The 18,261-nt window shown below is 39.9% G+C and overlaps 1 protein-coding gene across 2 annotated transcripts in view; it reads right to left on the reverse strand.

Annotated features, from left to right (window-relative positions):
• Window positions 1–18,261, reverse strand: part of PDE4D (phosphodiesterase 4D) — a 578,516-nt gene that overhangs the window by 228,864 nt on the left and 331,391 nt on the right. For both annotated transcript variants that reach the window (XM_060092912.1, XM_060092913.1), the window contains exon 2: window positions 304–495. In XM_060092912.1, coding sequence (XP_059948895.1) covers window positions 304–495 — 192 coding nt within the window. The remainder of the gene's footprint in view (window positions 1–303; window positions 496–18,261) is intronic.

Genomic DNA, 18,261 nt, shown 5'->3' on the forward strand with positions numbered 1-18,261 from the left:
TGGGTAGCTAAACTCAGGTCCTACATGAATATAAGCTAAAGTTTTAAGTGAAATGTCTCCATTGCAAATTTAATTCTCTCTTTTCCCAGACAATGTATTCTCTGGGAAAAATAAGTTTCTTCTCAAGAGTGACAGATTCAATCTACCATTTATCTTCAACTTGTATAATTTTAGCCACCATCCTTTTTAAATTAGAGAATGATGCAGTTGAACAAATATCATTGGTTTTATCAACTCTAGAGGGAAATGTACTTGAGTTTTCTCTAAGCACGCCCTCTTCTCTTTGCTCCCCCGCACACTTACATGTCACTGGCAATGGAGGAGTTCCGGGACATGGACTTTGGTGAGAGGTCATAATCGCTGTCAGATCGATACAGAAAGGACTCCCGGCGTTGACTGTGGACAAAGTTTGCTTGGAGAATTAGCCCAGATCCCGGGCTGGTCATGGGATCCAAGGGACTCCGTCCAGAAGATGTGCCATTGTCCACATCAAAGCTGTCAATTAAGGAGAAAGAATGACATTGCTGTGAATTGTATGTTAATAGTTTAGTACAGGGAGACTTCAGTTTAGGAACTGACAATAGGAAAACTTACAGCTGACTCCTGCTGTCAAAAAAAATGGTAATACCAAAACACACAAAAGAAAAAAAACACACTGACTTCATATACTTGTCTTCCTACACCTTGGAGTACCTCTGTTAACTGACCAAATACAAAATATATGGGTCTTTCTGAACTCAATTTCAGTTTAAAAGGAGCCATTCTGCAAAGACTAGCTCTCCTAAGTACAGAATTCCTTTTACATAGCAATTCACTAAATATTTGGTTTCAGTTCAACAAGTGCCCATTACATGCCTAATATCCTTGATTCCCCAAACCTGGGCTTCTCCACTCCCACCTACACCTACCCAATCACTAATTTCTATTGTGGCCACTTCCCTCCATCCCCACTGCCAATATACTAAGTTCAGGATTCCGTCAACTGTCACCTACATTATTATAAGTGCCTTTAAATTAGTCTCTTGAATCCATTTTCCACCTTGTACGATTCTCCTTAAAATCTAAACCTTACTGTGTAATTCATCAGTTAAAATCTTACAGTGGCTCACTGTTGTCCTCAAGATAAAGTTCACATTTCTTGGCTGAATTGACAGAGTCTTAAGCATCTGTTCTCCATGACAATGAACGCTTTTCCCAACCTCGATATGCAACACTCTTCCATCGGGAACTTCATGCTCCCCTCTTATTGGACCACCCCCTACTTGTATCAGGCTCTCACTACCTAACCTTCTGCTCCCCAATTTCTCAACCCTCCAATCTCCTGCCTAATTATTATTTATCCTTGAGGACTTAGCCTTCATCTGAAATGCTGCCCTGGTACCCCAGAGCTTCATGAGATGCCCTTTCTCTGTGTTCCCAAGACTCTTTCCCACTCCCCACTTTTAGCGTTTACAGTGAGCTGGAAATAATTACCACTTGATCTCCATTCCTAGACTGCAAGCTCTCTGAGAATGGAGATTCTGGGTGTTCTAAGCGCTTCATGGTGGCACTTCAGAAAATTTATACTATAGGGGGAAGACGGCGGAAGAATAAGATGCGGAGATCACCTTCCTCCCCACAGATACATCAGAAATACAGCTACACGTGGAACAGCTCCTACAGAACACCCACTGAACGCTGGCAGAAGACCTCAGACCTCCCAAAAGGCAAGAAACTCCCCACGTACCTGGGTAGGGCAAAAGAATAAAGAATAAACAGAGACAAAAGGATAGGGACGGGACCTGCACCAGTGGGAGGGAGCCGTGAAGGAGGAAAGGTTTCCACACACTAGAAGCCACTTTGTGGGCGGAGACTGCGGGTGGCGGAGGGGGAAAGCTTCCGAGCCGCGGAGGAGAGCGCAGCCACAGGGGTGCGGAGGGCAAAGCGGAGAGATTCCCACACAGAGGATCGGTGCCGACCAGCACTCATCAGCCCGAGAGGCTTGTCTGCTGACCCGCCGGGGCGGGTGGGGCTGGGAGCTGAGGCTCGGGCTTCGGTCGGAGCGCAGGGAGAGGACTGGGGTTGGCGGCGTGAACACAGCCTGAAGGGGTTAGTGCACCACGGCTGGCCGGGAGGGAGTCCGGGAAAAAGTCTGGACCTGCCGAAGAGGCAAGAGACTTTTTCTTCCCTCTTTGTTTCCTGGTGCGCAAGGAGAGGGGATTAAGAGCGCTGCTTAAAGGAGCTCCAGAGACAGGCGCGAGCCGCGGCTAAAAGTGCGGACCCCAGAGACGGGCATAAGACGCTAAGGCTGCTGCTGCCGCCACCAAGAAGCCTGTGTGTGAGCACAGGTCACTATCCACACCCCCCTTCCGGGGAGCCTCTGCAGCCCGCCACTGCCAGGGTCCCGGGATCCAGGGACAACTTCCCCGGGAGAACACACGGCGCGCCTCCAGCTGGTGCAACGTCACACCGGCCTCTGATGCCACAGGCTCGCCCCGCACTCTGTACCCCTCCCTCCCCACGGCCTGAGTGAGCCAGAGTCCCTGAAGCAGCTGCTCCTTTAACACCATCCTGTCTGGGCGAAGAACAGACGCCCTCCAGCGACCTACACGCAGAGGCGGGGCCAAATCCAAAGCTGAGCCCCGGGAGCTGTGAGAACAGAGGAAGGGAAATCTCTCCCAGCAGCCTCAGAAACAGTGGATTAAAGCTCCACAATCAACTTGATGTACCCTGCATCTGTGGAATACCTGAATAGACAATGAATCATACCAAATTGAGGAGGTGGACTTTGAGAGCAAGATTTACGATTTTTCCCCTTTTCCTCTTTTTGTGAGTGTGTATGTGTATGCTTCTGAGTGAGATTTTGTCTGTATAGCTTTGCTTCCACCATTTGTCCTAGGGTTCTGTCCATCCTTTTTTTTTTTTTTTTGGTTTCTTAATTGTTTTTTATTTTAATAACTTTATTTTACTTTATCTTCTTTCTTTCAATCTTTTTTCCCTTCCTTCCTTCCTCCCTCCCTCCCTCCTTTCTTTCTTTCTTTCTTTCTTTCTTTCTTTCTTTCTTTCTTTCTTTCTACTTCTACTAATTCTTTCTTTCTACTTTTTCTCCCTTTTATTCTGAGCTATGTGGATGAAAGGCTCTTGGTTGCTGCAGCCAGGAGTCAGTGCTGTGCCTCTGAGGTGGGAGAGCCAACTTCAGGACACTGGTCCACAAGAGACCTCCCAGCTCCACGTAATATCAAACAGTGAAAATCTCCCAGAGATCTCCATCTCAACACCAGCACCCAGCTTCACTCAACAACCAGCAAGCTACAGTGCTGGACACCCTATGCCAAACAACTAGTAAGACAGGAACACAACCCCACCCATTAGCAGAGAGGCTGCCTCAAATCATAATAAGTCCACAGACACCCCAAAACACACCACCAGACGTGGACCTGCCCACCAGAAAGACAAGATCCAGCCTCATCCACCAGAACACAGGCTCTAGTCCCCTCCACCAGGAAGCCTACACAACCCACTGAACCAACCTTAGCCACTGGGGACAGACACCAAAAACAATGGGAACTATGAACCTGCAGCCTGCAAAAAGGAGACCCCAAACACAGTAAGATAAGCAAAATGGGAAGACAGAAAAACACACAGCAGATGAAGGAGCAAGATACAAAACCCACCAGACCTAACAAATGAAGAGGAAATAGGCAGTCTACCTGAAAAAGAATTCAGAATAATGATAGTAAAGATGATCCAAAATCTTGGAAATTGAATAGACAAAATGCAAGAAACATTTAACAAGGACCTAGAAGAACTAAACATGAAACAAGCAATGATGAACAACACAATAAATGAAATTAAAAATACTCTAGATGGGACCAATAGCAGAATAACTGAGGCAGAAGAAAGGATAAGTGACCTGGAAGACAAAATAGTGGAAATAACTACTGCAGAGCAGAATAAACAAAAAAGTATGAAAAGAACTGAGGACAGTCTCAGAGACCTCTGGGACAACATTAAACACACCAACATTCGAATTATAGGGGCTCCAGAAGAAGAAGAGAAAAAAAACGGACTGAGAAAATATTTGAAGAGATTATAGTTGAAAACTTCCCTAATATGGGAAAGGAAATAGTTAATCAAGTCCAGGAAGCACAGAGAGTCCCATACAGGATAAATCCAAGGAGAAATATGCCAAGACACATGTTAATCTAACTGTCAAAAATTAAACACAAAGAAAACATATTAAAAGCAGCAAGGGAAAAACAACAAATAACACACAAGGGAATCCCCATCAGGATAACAGCTGATCTCTCAGCAGAAACTCTGCAAGCCAGAAGGGAGTGGCAGGACATATTTAAAGTGATGAAGGAGAAAAACCTGCAACCAAGATTACTCTACCCAGCAAGGATCTCATTCAGATTTGATCAAGAAAATAAAACATTTACAGACAAGCAAAAGCTAAGAGAATTCAGCACCACCAAACCAGCTTTACAACAAATGCTAAAGGAACATCTCTAGGCAAGAAACACAAGAGAAAGAAAAGACCTACAATAACGAACACAAAACAATTAAGAAAATGGGAATAGGAACATACATATCGATAATTACCTTAAATGTAAATGGACTAAATGCTTCCACCAAAAGACACAGATTAGCTGAATGGATACAAAAACAAGAACCATATGTATGCTGTCCACAAGAGAACAACTTCAGACCTAGAGACACATACAGACTGAAAGTAAGGGGATGGAAAAAGATATTCCATGCAAATGGAAACCAAAAGAAAGCTGGAGTAGCAATTCTCATATCAGACAAAATAGACTTTAAAATAAAGACTACTAGAAGAGACAAAGAAGGACACTACATAATGATCAAGGGATCGATCCAAGAAGAAGATATAACAATTGTAAATATTTATGCACCCAACATAGGAGCACCTCAATACATAAGGCAAATACTAACAGCCATAAAAAGGGAAATCAACAGTAACACATTCATAGTAGGGGATTTTAACACCCCACTTTCACCAATGGACAGATCATCCAACATGAAAATAAATAAGGAAGCAGAAGCTTTAAATGATACATTAAACAAGATGGACTTAATTGATATTTATAGGACATTCCATCCAAAAACAACAGAATACACATTTTTCTCAAGTGCTCATGGAACATTCTCCAGGATAGATCATATCATGGGTCACAAATCAAGCCTTGGTAAATTTAAGAAAATTGAAATTGAATCAAGTATCTTTGCCAACCATAACAATATGAGACTAGATATCAATTATAGGAAAAGATATGTAAAAAATACAAACACATGGAGGCTAAACAATACACTACTTAATAACAAAGTGATCACTGAAGAAATCAAAGAGGAAATAAAAAATACCTAGAGACAAATGACAATGGAGACATGACGACCGAAAACCTATGGGATGCAGCAAAAGCAGTTCTAAGAGGGAAGTTTATAGCAATACAATCCTACCTTAAGAAACAGGAAACATCTCGAATAAAGAACCTAACCTTGCACCTAAAGCAATTAGAGAAAGAAGCACAAAAAAACCCCAAAGTTAGCAGAAGGAAAGAAATCATAAAAATCAGAAAGAAAATAAATAAAAAAGAAATGAAGGAAATGATATTAAAGATCAATAAAACTAAAAGCTTGTTTTTTTGAGAAGATAAACAAAATTGATAAACCATTAGCCAGACTCATCAAGAAAAAAAGGGAGAAGACACAAATCAGTAGAATTAGAAATGAAAAAGGAGAAGTAACAACTGACACTGCAGAAATACAAAAGATCATGAGAGATGACTACAAGCAACTCTATGCCAATAAAATGGACAACCTGGAAGAAATGGACAAATTCTTAGAAATGCACAACTTGTCAAGACTGAATCAGGAAGAAATAGAAAATAGGAACAGACCAATCACAAGCACTGAAATTGAAACTGTGATTAAAAATCTTCCAACAAACAAAAGCCCAGGACCAGATGGCTTCACAGGCGAATTCTATCAAGCATTTAGAGAAGAGCTAACACCTATCCTTCTCAAACTCTTCCAAAGTATAGCAGAGGGAGGAACACTTCCAAACTCATTCTACGAGGCCACCATCACCTTGATACCAAAACCAGACAAGGATGTCACAAAGAAAGAAAACTACAGGCCAATATCACTGATGAACATAGATGCAAAAATCCTCAACAAAATACTAGCAAACAGAATCCAACAGCACATTAAAAGGATCATACACCATGATCGAGTGGGGTTTATTCCAGGAATGCAAGGATTCTTCAATATACCCAAATCAATCAACGTGATACACCATATTAACAAACTGAAGGAGAAAAACCATATGATCATCTCAATAGATACAGAGAAAGGTTTCAACAAAATTCAACACCCATTTATGATAAAAATTCTCGAGAAAGTAGGCATGGAGGGAACTTTTCTCAACATAATAAAAGCCATATATGACAAACCCACCGCCAACATCGTCCTCAATGATGAACAAATGAAAGCATTTCCACTAAGATCAGGAACAAGACAAGGTTGCCCAATCTCACCACTCTTATTCAACATAGTTTTGGAAGTTTTAGCCACAGCAATCAGAGAAGAAAAGGAATTAAAAGGAATCCAAATCAGAAAAGAAGAAGTAAAGCTGTCACTGTTTGCAGGTGACATGGTACTATACATAGAGAATCCTAAAGATGCTATCAGAAAACTACTAGATCTAATCAATGAATTTGATAAAGTAGCAGGATACAAAATTAATGCACAGAAATCTCTGGCATTCCTATACACTAAGGATGAAAAATCTGAAAGTGAAATCAAGAAAACACTCCCATTTACCACTGCAACAAAAAGAATAAAATATCTAGGAATAAACCTACCTAAGGAGACAAAAGACCTGTATACAGAAAATTATAAGACACTGATGATAGAAATTAAAAATGATACAAATAGATGGAGAAATATACCATGTTCTTGGATTGGAAGAATCAACATTGTGGAAATGACTCTACTACCCAAAGCAATGTGCAGATTCAATGCAATCCCTATCAAACTACCACTGGCATTTTTCACAGAACTAGAACAAAAAATTTCACAATTTGTGTGGAAACAGAAAAGACCCCGAACAGCCAAAGCAATCTTGAGAAAGAGAAACGGAGCTGGAGGAATCAGGCTCCCTGACTTCAGACTATATTACAAAGCTACAGTAATCAAGACAGTATGGTACTGGCACAAAAACAGAAAGATAGATCAGTGGAGGAGCATAGAAAGCCCAGAGATAAACCCATGCACCTATGGTTACCTTATCTTTGATAAAGGAGACAGGAATGTACAGTGGAGAAAGGACAGTCTCTTCAATAAGTGGTGCTGGGAAAACTGGACGGGTATGTGTAAAAGTATGAGGTTAGATCACTCCCTGACACCATACACAAAAATAAGGTCAAAATGGATTAAAGATCTAAATGTAAGGACAGAAACTATCAAACTCTTAGAGGAAAACATAGGCAGAACACTTATGACATAAACCACAGCAAGATCCTTTTTGACCCACCTCCTAGAGAAATGGAAATAAAAATAAAAATAAACAAATGGGACCTAGTGAAACTGCAAAGCTTTTGCACAGCAAAGGAAAGCATAAACAAGACCAAAAAGACAACCCTCAGAATGGGAGAAAATATTTGCAAATGAAGCAACTGACAAAGGATTAATCTCCAAAATTTATAAGCAGCTCATGCAGCTCAATAAAAAAAAAAACCCAATCCAAAAATGGGCAGAAGACCTAAATAGACATTTCTCCAAAGAAGTTATAGATTGCCAACAAAGCACATGAAAGAATGCTCAACATCATTAATCATTAGAGAAATGCAAATCAAAACTACAATGAGATATCATCTCACACCAGTCAGAATGGCCATCATCAAAAAATCTAGAAACAATAAATGCTGGAGAGGGTGTGGAGAAAAGGGAACCCTCTTGCACTGCTGGTGGGAATGTGAATTGGTACAGCCACTATGGAGAACAGTATGGAGGTTCCTTAAAAAACTACAAATAGAACTACCATATGACCCAGCAATCCCACTACTGGGCATATACTCTGAGAAAACCATAATTCAAAAAGAGTCATGTACCAAAATGTTCATTGCAGCTCTATTTACAATAGCCCGGATATGGAAACAACCTAAGTGTCCATCATCGGATGAATGGATAAAGAAGATGTGGCACATATATACAATGGAATATTACTCAGCCATAAAAAGAAACGAAATTGAGCTATTTGTAATGAGGTGGATAGACCTAGAGTCTGTAATACAGAGTGAAGTAAGTGAGAAAGAGAAAGACAAATACCGTATGCTAACACATATATATGGAATTTAAGAAAAAAATAATGTCACAAAGGACCTAGGGGTAAGACAGGAATAAAGACACAGACCTACTAGAGAATGGACTTGAGGATATGGGGAGGGGGAAGGGTAAGCTGTGACAAAGCGAGAGATAGGCATGGACATATATACACTACCAAACGTAAAATAGATAGCTAGTGGGAAGCAGCCGCATAGCACAGGGAGATCAGCTCAGTGCTTTGTGACCACCTAGAGGGGTGGGATAGGGAGGGTGGGAGGGAGGGAGACGCATTTGGGAAGAGATATGGGAACATATGTATATGTATAACTGATTCATTTTGTTATAAAGCAGAAACTAACACACCATTGTAAAGCAATTATACTCCAATAAAGATGTAAAAAAAAAATAGTGTTATGACCCAAAGATTGGAGGCCAAACTGGAAGAATAATCCAGGGGCTTGATGTTTCATGAGTCACCTATGAATCTATGACCAAAGTAGAACATTGACTCCAAATCAATCTGTCTAGTAAAAAAAAAAAATGGAAAAACTCATAATCTAGCTTAGCCAGTCGTAAACATCTTTTTCAATTTAAAATTTTCTTAGAATTTTGTCACTTTACAGATATATTCATTTGTTCCTTACAGGACATTGAGAGATTATCTACTTGAACAGATTCATTTTACAGACAAGGATACCAGCTCCTAGAAAGGTTAATTGACCAAAGTTATTGATCTAACTGGATTTAATTATCTACTACTCCTGAAGTTCTCCCAGCTGTAATGCATAATCCTGTAAACCACAAAAGTGTGTTAGCAACTATGACACCCAAACAGGGACATCTGTTTCTTGCGGACAGACACTTCATGCATCTGGGACTTTAACAGTCCTGAGAAAGGCCAAAGGGAAGGGACCTCTAATCATTAAAGAGACATTCAGGATCTCTGGCAGGCTCTTCTTGGATATGCTTAACTCAATAAGCATTTATTAAGTACCTACCATAAGCACATTGAGGTACAAAAATAAAGGAGATGAGATTCATCCAAGCTGGGATATCTGAGAAATCTTCATGGAAAAGTAGTATTTAAAGAGGGCTTTTGAAGGCATTCAGTATACAGTTGAAAGACATAAAAGACCTCTGTATAGGGAGAGGATAGGGGTGATTTCTGCTCTAAGGAGATAGTCATGGCTGCTCTTCAGCATGAGGAGGTCTTAATGTGAACACATAAAAAACGTTTATGTTGATTCCCCTCCAATATCAAAATGTTCTTACTGTTTTAAAAAACAAAATATGGTATCCTTTTCATGCTATGCAGAAACAGAAATATAGGAGATACAGGAGTACGATTTTTGGCTTACGTTTTCTCAGTTCAATTGAGGAAATACCAATATTACCCCCAAATCAGAAATTTGCATTTTTTTATTATTATAGTTTTTCCAATTAAATTAAGCAAGTCTTGACTTAACAAAAAAAAATTCTCCACTATCAGTTTTGGAACAAATACTGATAAGTATCTTAAAATATTTAACAGTTTTTGCGGTAGTATTACCTATTAAAACCAAACGTTTATTAGTAGGTCATAAAATGCTTGATATGGGAGTATATGGGCTTTGATACTTTTCTTTGCAGGTTGTAATATAACAGTTTGGCCATTGGATGGAGATCATTTTCTTGAGGAAAATCTACTGTAAATAAAGGCCAAAACAATCTATTTCTTAAAGACTCATGAAAACAACCTCTTAAATATTATCCAAAAAATAAAACCTCAAAATTTACAGGAAGTGATTACCAAATATTGATGAAAATATATTAGCCTAAGAAATATTAGTATTAGCTTTACAAACAGATTGAGAATGATCTAAAAAAATGGTCACTGATTTGTTATTAGACATTTACGCTTACTTAAAAAAATGAGCTCTTTTGTTCAAATATTAGAACTAAGGATCTTTACTTGGGAGAGATGAGATTGGGAACACATCAAGGCAGTACTTCATTCAGTGGATAGTATAGTAACTGAGACTTTATTTAGCCTGAAAATATGGATGGCTTCAAATAAGCTGATTTATTTCTGAAACGGAACTTTATAAACAGTCAATGTCATGGTATTATTAACAAGACAAGAAGGTGATGAGGGGTAACCTTAACCTTAGATGTTGGTACCAAAGAGATCAGTTGTGAATTTGCCAAAAACATTCTTTGGCAAACACTTTGATATAATGAATCCTCTTTTGACTCACTGCCAATTAGATGAAGCCCAAGTATAAGATTAGCAGAAGTTTGGGAAAGTAAGTATAGATTTGGGGAGAGTAAGAATGTCTGAGTCTAATGATAATGGTGAGAATAATAATCATAATGATGATAATAATGATAATAAAGCATTTGAAACACTCTCCAAGCACTAGGAATTGTGCTGTGTGCTTTAGGTACGTTATCTCATTAAATCCCCACAATAACCCTTTGAAGTAGCCACTATATTTTCCATTTGACCAATGAGGAATCTGAGTCATAAAGAAGTGGCTCTATGTTAAGTCACATGTTCAAGGCCATACAGTTTGTCAGTGGGTTTTAAACTCAAACTGTCTGATTCCAGAGCCTGGGAGAATGGCCCCTGTGTTTCTCTCTATTGCAAAGCCTCCTCTTATTCATTATAAAAAGAGAGAAACATCTCTTAGCTTCCTCACCAGGACAGAACTTCAAATGTTAACATTCTGAACAATTTATGGATCAGGTTTGCCAAGGCTAATTCTGGGCCTTGGTCTTTATATGACCCCAAATTTTGGAATTTTCCAAATCCTCTGTTTTTTCAGTTTTGAATACAACAGTAAGGTGCAAAAGAGTCTCTGCTGAAACCCTTTTGGTGGGTTTCATTACAGAGTTTTAGAGTTCATTTGGAATAAGGAGGGATGGTGAGTCTGCAGAAGGTCTTAGCAAATGAAACTAAGCGAGATGCTCCATGTTTGCTGTCCTTAATGCGGTTCAATGATGTATGTGTTCCCTGACAGAGTTGGCTTTTACCAAGAAGACATTAGTGGAAAAGCAGCAATGCAGCTGTGCATGGTCCCCAGTGGGGGGCGGTAAAGAGTAATGGCCCCACCAGCCTGTTGCAATTAGAACTACTGAAGGCTGTGTGCATCTAGCACTACTCAGGACCATTCATTCCACTCAGGACCCTTTAAAAACCAAAGAGAAAACAAGCAAACTGACCAACCAACCAAACTGCTCCCCAGCTCTCTACACTGTTCCAAATCAGCAGAATTACTGGACTACCTGTCATGATCCACCTTCCATTCAGCCTCCTCCACTGCTCCCACACTTTGTGTCTACTGACCTTGTAATCATCTGTCCGCCTAGGATCATTTCTCAGTTTTTTGGCCTGATGCTAGACCCTGATTCTCTGGTTTACATATTTTGCATCCCTTCTTGCCCATGATGTGGACTCTCTCCTGAGCCGTGGTCCTGCTATTATCCTGGGTGAACAGCTCATCTCATGTAAGCTGGCCATCAGGACCACACTCAACATTGACCCCCAGTGTGGAGTCTGATGAAGGTGAGACACAGGAGGACTCCAGTGGAGCAGCTGCGGGAAGCCCTGATCAACAGAGGTCCCATTATCAAAGCATCTGTGAAGAGCTCCCACGGGGAAGACCCTGGAGAGAACGAGCAGCTGCTGAACGCTAGAGGGGACCCTGGAAGGCTCTATTCACGTCAGGAGCATCTGAGAGCTGCTTCTGTTGCTGTGTATTAACAATGGTGCATTGACAAGAGGTCTTCCCATTGGGAGATGGGGAGGTACCAAAAATATTCCAAAGACATTCACTTGGGAATTAGGAAACATGGTCTAAATTTCATATCTTGGTTCTGCCACCTTCTAGTTGCATGCTCTTGGGCAGTTACTGTACTGTTCTAAGCCCCCATTCCCTGATAAGGACAATTACAGTATCTAGTTCTAGGGCAATTATAAGGCCCTATATAATATTTGGAAAGCATTTAGCACACTGCCTGGCAGCTAACACATTCCATATACTTAGCAGCTATTGTTGTTTTTACTATTATTACCCCTTTTTCTTTGAGGGGGAATTTCTATCCTGATTGTTCCTGAGCACATTGCCTTGGGAAGAACCTACAGGGAGAGATGGGAGAGAGAGGGAACTGAGGGCTGGTCAGCCAAACCACCAGGATCAACCTTGGCAATCAATGAGGTGACAGGTGCTGGAGCCAGATTGCTCTTACGGCTTGAGCTGCTTTTACAACTTAGTTGCTGTCTCCACTCCACTCCATCCAGTGTGATAACATCCAGGGAGAGAGTAGACTGTTGATTTTTCTCTGGATATTCCTCACTGAGGAGAAAGAACAATTTCCTGCTAGGAACATGGAAGGCATGGAGATCCCAACAACCTGGGTGGGGCTCCGGCGGAACAGAAGGAGCAGAAACAGTCCTTCCGACCTCAGGCCTCCAGCCACTGAGTCTAGCTTGGTACCTGTACTTGAGACACAACTACAGTGCTGTTTATTCTCCTATACCTGACTCTTCTGTATATATGGTAGCCCATGCTGTTGGCTGTATGATGGAATCCATTTTGGTGCTTTACCACTTAGGACGAGGGGGATGGTTCACCCTCAAGCTTAATGAAGTGTAAGCAAGTTGGAAAATTATTTCAAAAATATTTTTTCTCTCTATAATCAGTATTTTACCATTGTTATCAATACCACGAGGCTATGAAACCTGTTTCTAATCAACGCCAGTGATATTTAACATTCAAGGTTTTCCTGCAAGATCAAATACCTTCTCTGGAGTAAAGAAAATAAATACTGCTTCTTCCAATTCCCCATTTTAATATTTACTTTGTTCAGATTATCTATAGAGATGAGACTGTAGAAAAATGCATTTTACAGGGATATGCATAAATGACGATTTTTCCCAATCAATCCCAAAACTGCATCTCAAATTTGAATAGGACACCGTGAAAGGGCATGGTTTTTAGCACATTAGTGCATTATAGAGGTAAGTGACAGTGTGCATGTTATCTTGCATAATACGTATATTTGCATGGAGAATGTAATTTTACCCTTTGTTTTCACAGATGGTTTTTATAAACAAAAGCCTGGCACAAAGGGTATAGGCATATGCTTATTTATGAGTAAAAATATCAGCTGATCTCAGGGAACACACAACATTTGTTTCTGACATGTCCATGCCACTCTCAAGTCACAGAGGTCAATAAAGAGATTCAAGATGAAATCGATGGTGTGAGTTTGATGTTTGGACTGGAGGCCAGAAGGAACAAGTTGGACTTGATTAGTAGGTTTTGCCAAACAAGATGGCAAAAGGCTGATTTTTCTAAAAGATTCGATCTAAAATTTAAAGTGCTCAAACTCAGAATTGTTTTACTTGCGGTTTATAGATTATTTCTTTTTAAAATTTATTTTTATTGAAGTATAGTTGATTTACGATGTGTTAATTTCTGCTGTACAGCAAAGTGATTCAGTTATACATATATACATTCTTTTTAAAAATACTTTTCCATTATGGTTTATCATAGAATACTGAATATAGTTCCCTGTTCTATACAGTAAGACCTTGTTGCTTATCCATTCTATACATAAAAGCTTACATCTGCTAACCCCAACTTCCCACTCCATCCCTCTCCCAACCCCCCCCCCCACCTTGGCAACCACAAGTCTGTTCTCTATGTCCATGATTCTGTTTCTGTTTCATAGATAGGTTCATTTGTGTCACTTTTTAGATTCCACTTATAAGTGACATCATATGGTATTTGTCTTTCTCTTTGAGACTTACTTCACTTAGTATGATAATCTCTAGTGGCATCCATTTGCTGCAAATGGCATTATTTCATTCTTTTTTATGGCTGAAAATTTGTTAACAACGGTTCTCAAACAGGTCCTAACACGGGGCTGCAGTGTTGGGAGTTAGAGGCAAAGCCTGCAGTGGCAAAGTGAGGTCCATACTTGCAGTAAGTCTCTAAAAATAATGAACGGGTCAAGTCATATATTTAACCTGTATATATGTTGACAATGAAAGTGTCTATTTTCGTAATTGTTGGTAGACCTTAATATTTCTGAAAATCTCGTCCAGGCTTCACTGTGATTGAGAATAAAATAAGTAAGCACGTGTTCCTTTCCTTGACATCCAGTTTTCAGGTGCTGATCTCAAACTAAGAGTATAGAGGGGACGGGAAGAGTAAAGCACAGGTCTCCTGGCTGGGCTGGACGTGAGCATCAGATGCAGTCCTGCAAGGTTTCCCCTGGTTTTACTTTTTTTGTGTGCAAGGAAAATACCAACCTTACCACCAGCCTTTTGCTCTCTGAGACCATGTCTGAGCTCTTTTATTTCCAAAATGCAGTTTTCATCAAACCTTGGCTTCATCAAGCTAAAGCCCAAGACAGGAAGAGCGTCTTGTTAACAAGGTGGAGGTGAGGATGTTTCTGTGTATATTTATTTCTTCTGTGACACAGAGCAACTAAGATTGCTCTGATAAGCCCACACTGGAACACTGGTAATTAATGGTGTGCCCCCGACTTCTTTATTCTTTATATCGCAGACTGAGTGATCCCACTAAAATGTTAATCAGATCCCTAGGAGCCCCGGCTCAGCATCCTCCAATGCTTTCTATTGCACTCAGAATAAATACTCTGTCCTCACTGGGGCTTAAGGTCCTCCTCAGTGGATTTGGGCCCCTGAGGCCTCTCTGATCCCACCCTGTACCTCTTGCTCTCTGGCTCACTGTGCCTCGGACTCTTCGTTCCCTGGCTGTTCCTTGAACACATGTGAGCGTTTCCTCCTCGGGGCCTTTGCATTTGTAGTTCCCTCTGCTGGAATATTCTTTACCCAGGTATCAGCTCAATGTCACGTTCACGGTGAGATATTCCCAGGCTACTCTATTTAAAATTGCCACCCTAATCTCCTAGCCTTTCCTAGCTTCCTAGTGAGAGAAACTCTTGTACATTGTTGGTGGGAATGTAAATTGGTACAGCCACTATGGAAAGCAGTGTGGAGGTTCCTCAAGAAATTAAGAAAAAAACTACCATATGATCCAGCAATTCCACTTCTGGGTATATAATATCCAAAGGAAATGAAATCACTATCTGGAAGAGGTATCTGTACCCGCATGTTCATTGCAGCATTATTTACAATAGCCAAGACATGGAAACAGCCTAAGTGTCCACTGACCAATGAATGGATAAAGAAAATATGGTATATATATATATATATACACACACACACACACACACACACACACACACACACACACATATGGAATGGATATTATTCAGCTATAAAAAAGAAGGAAAGGGCTTCCCTGGTTGTGCAGTGGTTGAGAGTCCGCCTGCTGACGCAGGGGACGCGGGTTTGTGCCCTGGTCTGGGAAGATCCCACGTGCCACGAAGCGGCTGGGCCCGTGAGCCATGGTCACTGAGCCTGAGCGTTCGGAGCCTGTGCTCCGCAATGGAAGAGGCCACAACAGTGAGAGGCCCGTGTACGCCAAAAAAAAAAAAAAAAAAAAGGAAATCCTGCTGCTTGTAATAACATGGATGAACCTCGAGGGCAATCACACTAAGTTCAATAAGTCAGAAAGAGAAAGACAAATACTGTATGATCTCACGTATATATGAAATCTAAAAAAAAACACAAAAAATACCTCATAGATACAGAGAATAGATCAGTGGTTGCCAGGGGTTGGGGAGTAGGGGGTGAGAGAAACAGGTAAAGGTGGTTACAGGGTAGAAACTTCCAGTTATAAGATGAATAAGTTCAGGGATATAACATACAACATGGTGACTACAGTTAACAATACCGTATATTTGAACATTGCTAAGAGAGTATATATATATATATATATATATATATATATATATATATATATATATATATATATATATATATTTAAGGATATTTATTTATTTATTCATTTATTTATGGCTGCTTTGGGTCTTCGTTGCTGTGCACAGACTTTCTCAGTTGCATCGAGTGGGGGCTACTCTTCCTTGCGGTGCTCGGGCTTCTCATTGTGCTGGCTTCTCTTGTTGCAGAGCATGGGCTTCAGGCATGCGGGCTTCAGTTTTTGTGGCACATGGGCTCAGTAGTTGTGGCTCATGGGCTGTAGAGGGCAGGCTCAGTAGTTGTGGCGCACGGGCTTAGTTGCTCTGTGGCATGTGGGATCTTCCCAGACCAGGGCTCAAACCCATGTCCCCTGCATTGGCAGCTGGATTCTTAACCACTGTGCCACCAGGGAAGCCCCCAAGAGAGTACATTTTTAAAGTTCTCACCACACACACACAGATAGCTGTCATTATGTGAGGTGATGGATGTGTTAAAACCTTATTGTGGTAATCATTTTGCAATATTTACATACATAAAATCATTACACTGTATATCTTAAACTTATACAATGTTTTATGTCAATGACATCTCAGTAAAGCTGGAAAAAAATAAAGTTTCAATAAAAAATAACTAAAATAAAATTTCCGCCCTAGTTTCCTAGCCTTTTCTAGCCTCCTTTTCTTTTTATTTTTCTCCATAGCATTCATTTACTTATTTTGTTTATTGTACTCTGCTCATTAGTATGTATCTCTATAAGCATAGGGATTTTTATCCACTTTGTTCATTAACATATGCTCAGCACCTAGACTAGTGCCTGGTACACAGTACTCAATAAATACTTGTATTATGAATACATTAACATCTTTATATGCAGCACTACTTACTATAGCCTGGTTATTATTTACCATGGTTACCTGTGTGGTTCTACTTCAAATGAACTCCATTATTATTATTATTTTATTTCAGCCAGGAATCAGTCACTTTTTTAAAGAAAGAACTAATGAAGTTTGATTAGTTCATTTAAAGAAATCATCTGGAAAAGCGCATAGAATGCTGGACTGTTAAAAGACATTTTAATAGAATTTATCTTGAACATCCTCCTATCTGCCCTCCAGTCAGCCATGGAATCAGGGGTGGGATCCTGGTTTCATGGCACATGAAGGTTATATAAGTTTGAGAGTCTGTTTTGAGAAAAATAATACCCCTCAAATTCCTATTTTTGCAAATTTTACAAAACCTATAACTATGTACAGCAGTTAGTAAGCCTCCTTTCTAGAACTTAGAATGGGCCCCAGACAATGGAAGGCTCTAAGGTTGATCATCATTAGTTTCACAATAAATTTGCATTTGAGGCTGTGATAGAACAGGAAAGGACAGAAAAATAATGGAATGGCTGAAAATGGGAATGTGGTACCGTATTTTTTCCTAAAAGGTACCTTAATATTTCAGATTAGTTTCTTCCTCATTCTTTTTTTTCTTTATTTTTTTTTGATAGCCCAAATGTCCAAAGCATACTTATATTTGTCATAACTTTTCTTGCTATTTGCACATGCTTATTCTTCCAGATGAGTGATTCCACCAGGTAGGATACTAGAATCACTTGAAGGTCTGAGAGGGATATGCTTTAAACCATATGTCTCCACAGAGATTATGATTTTCTGTTTGAGAGATGGGCTTTTAAATGTGGTTCTCAATCTCATTCCTGGCTATTCATGTATTTAGACTTATTAAGAATTAATTTTCAAATGGCTTAATTGGATGAATGAGAATTATCAAATAATAAATCCTTTGTGGAAATACCATTTAAATATCATATATTAAGTAGATTAAAGTCTAGATAAGTTTAAAATAACTGAAAACAAAAACTGTAATAGTTCTACCAAAATTACCTTTAAAAATATAACCTAGGGTACAGAAATAGAAAGTGACAATGAGAAGATGGTAGAGTAGAAGGATGTGTTCTCACACCCTCTTGTGAGAACACCAGAATCACAACTAGCTGCTGGACAATCATCGACAGGAAGACACTGAAACTCACCAAAAAGATACCCCACATCCAAAGACAAAGGAGAAGCCACAATGAGACAGTA

The sequence above is a fragment of the Mesoplodon densirostris genome, chromosome 3 (genome assembly GCF_025265405.1).
Source record: "Mesoplodon densirostris isolate mMesDen1 chromosome 3, mMesDen1 primary haplotype, whole genome shotgun sequence".
Taxonomy (NCBI): Eukaryota; Metazoa; Chordata; class Mammalia; order Artiodactyla; family Ziphiidae; genus Mesoplodon; species Mesoplodon densirostris.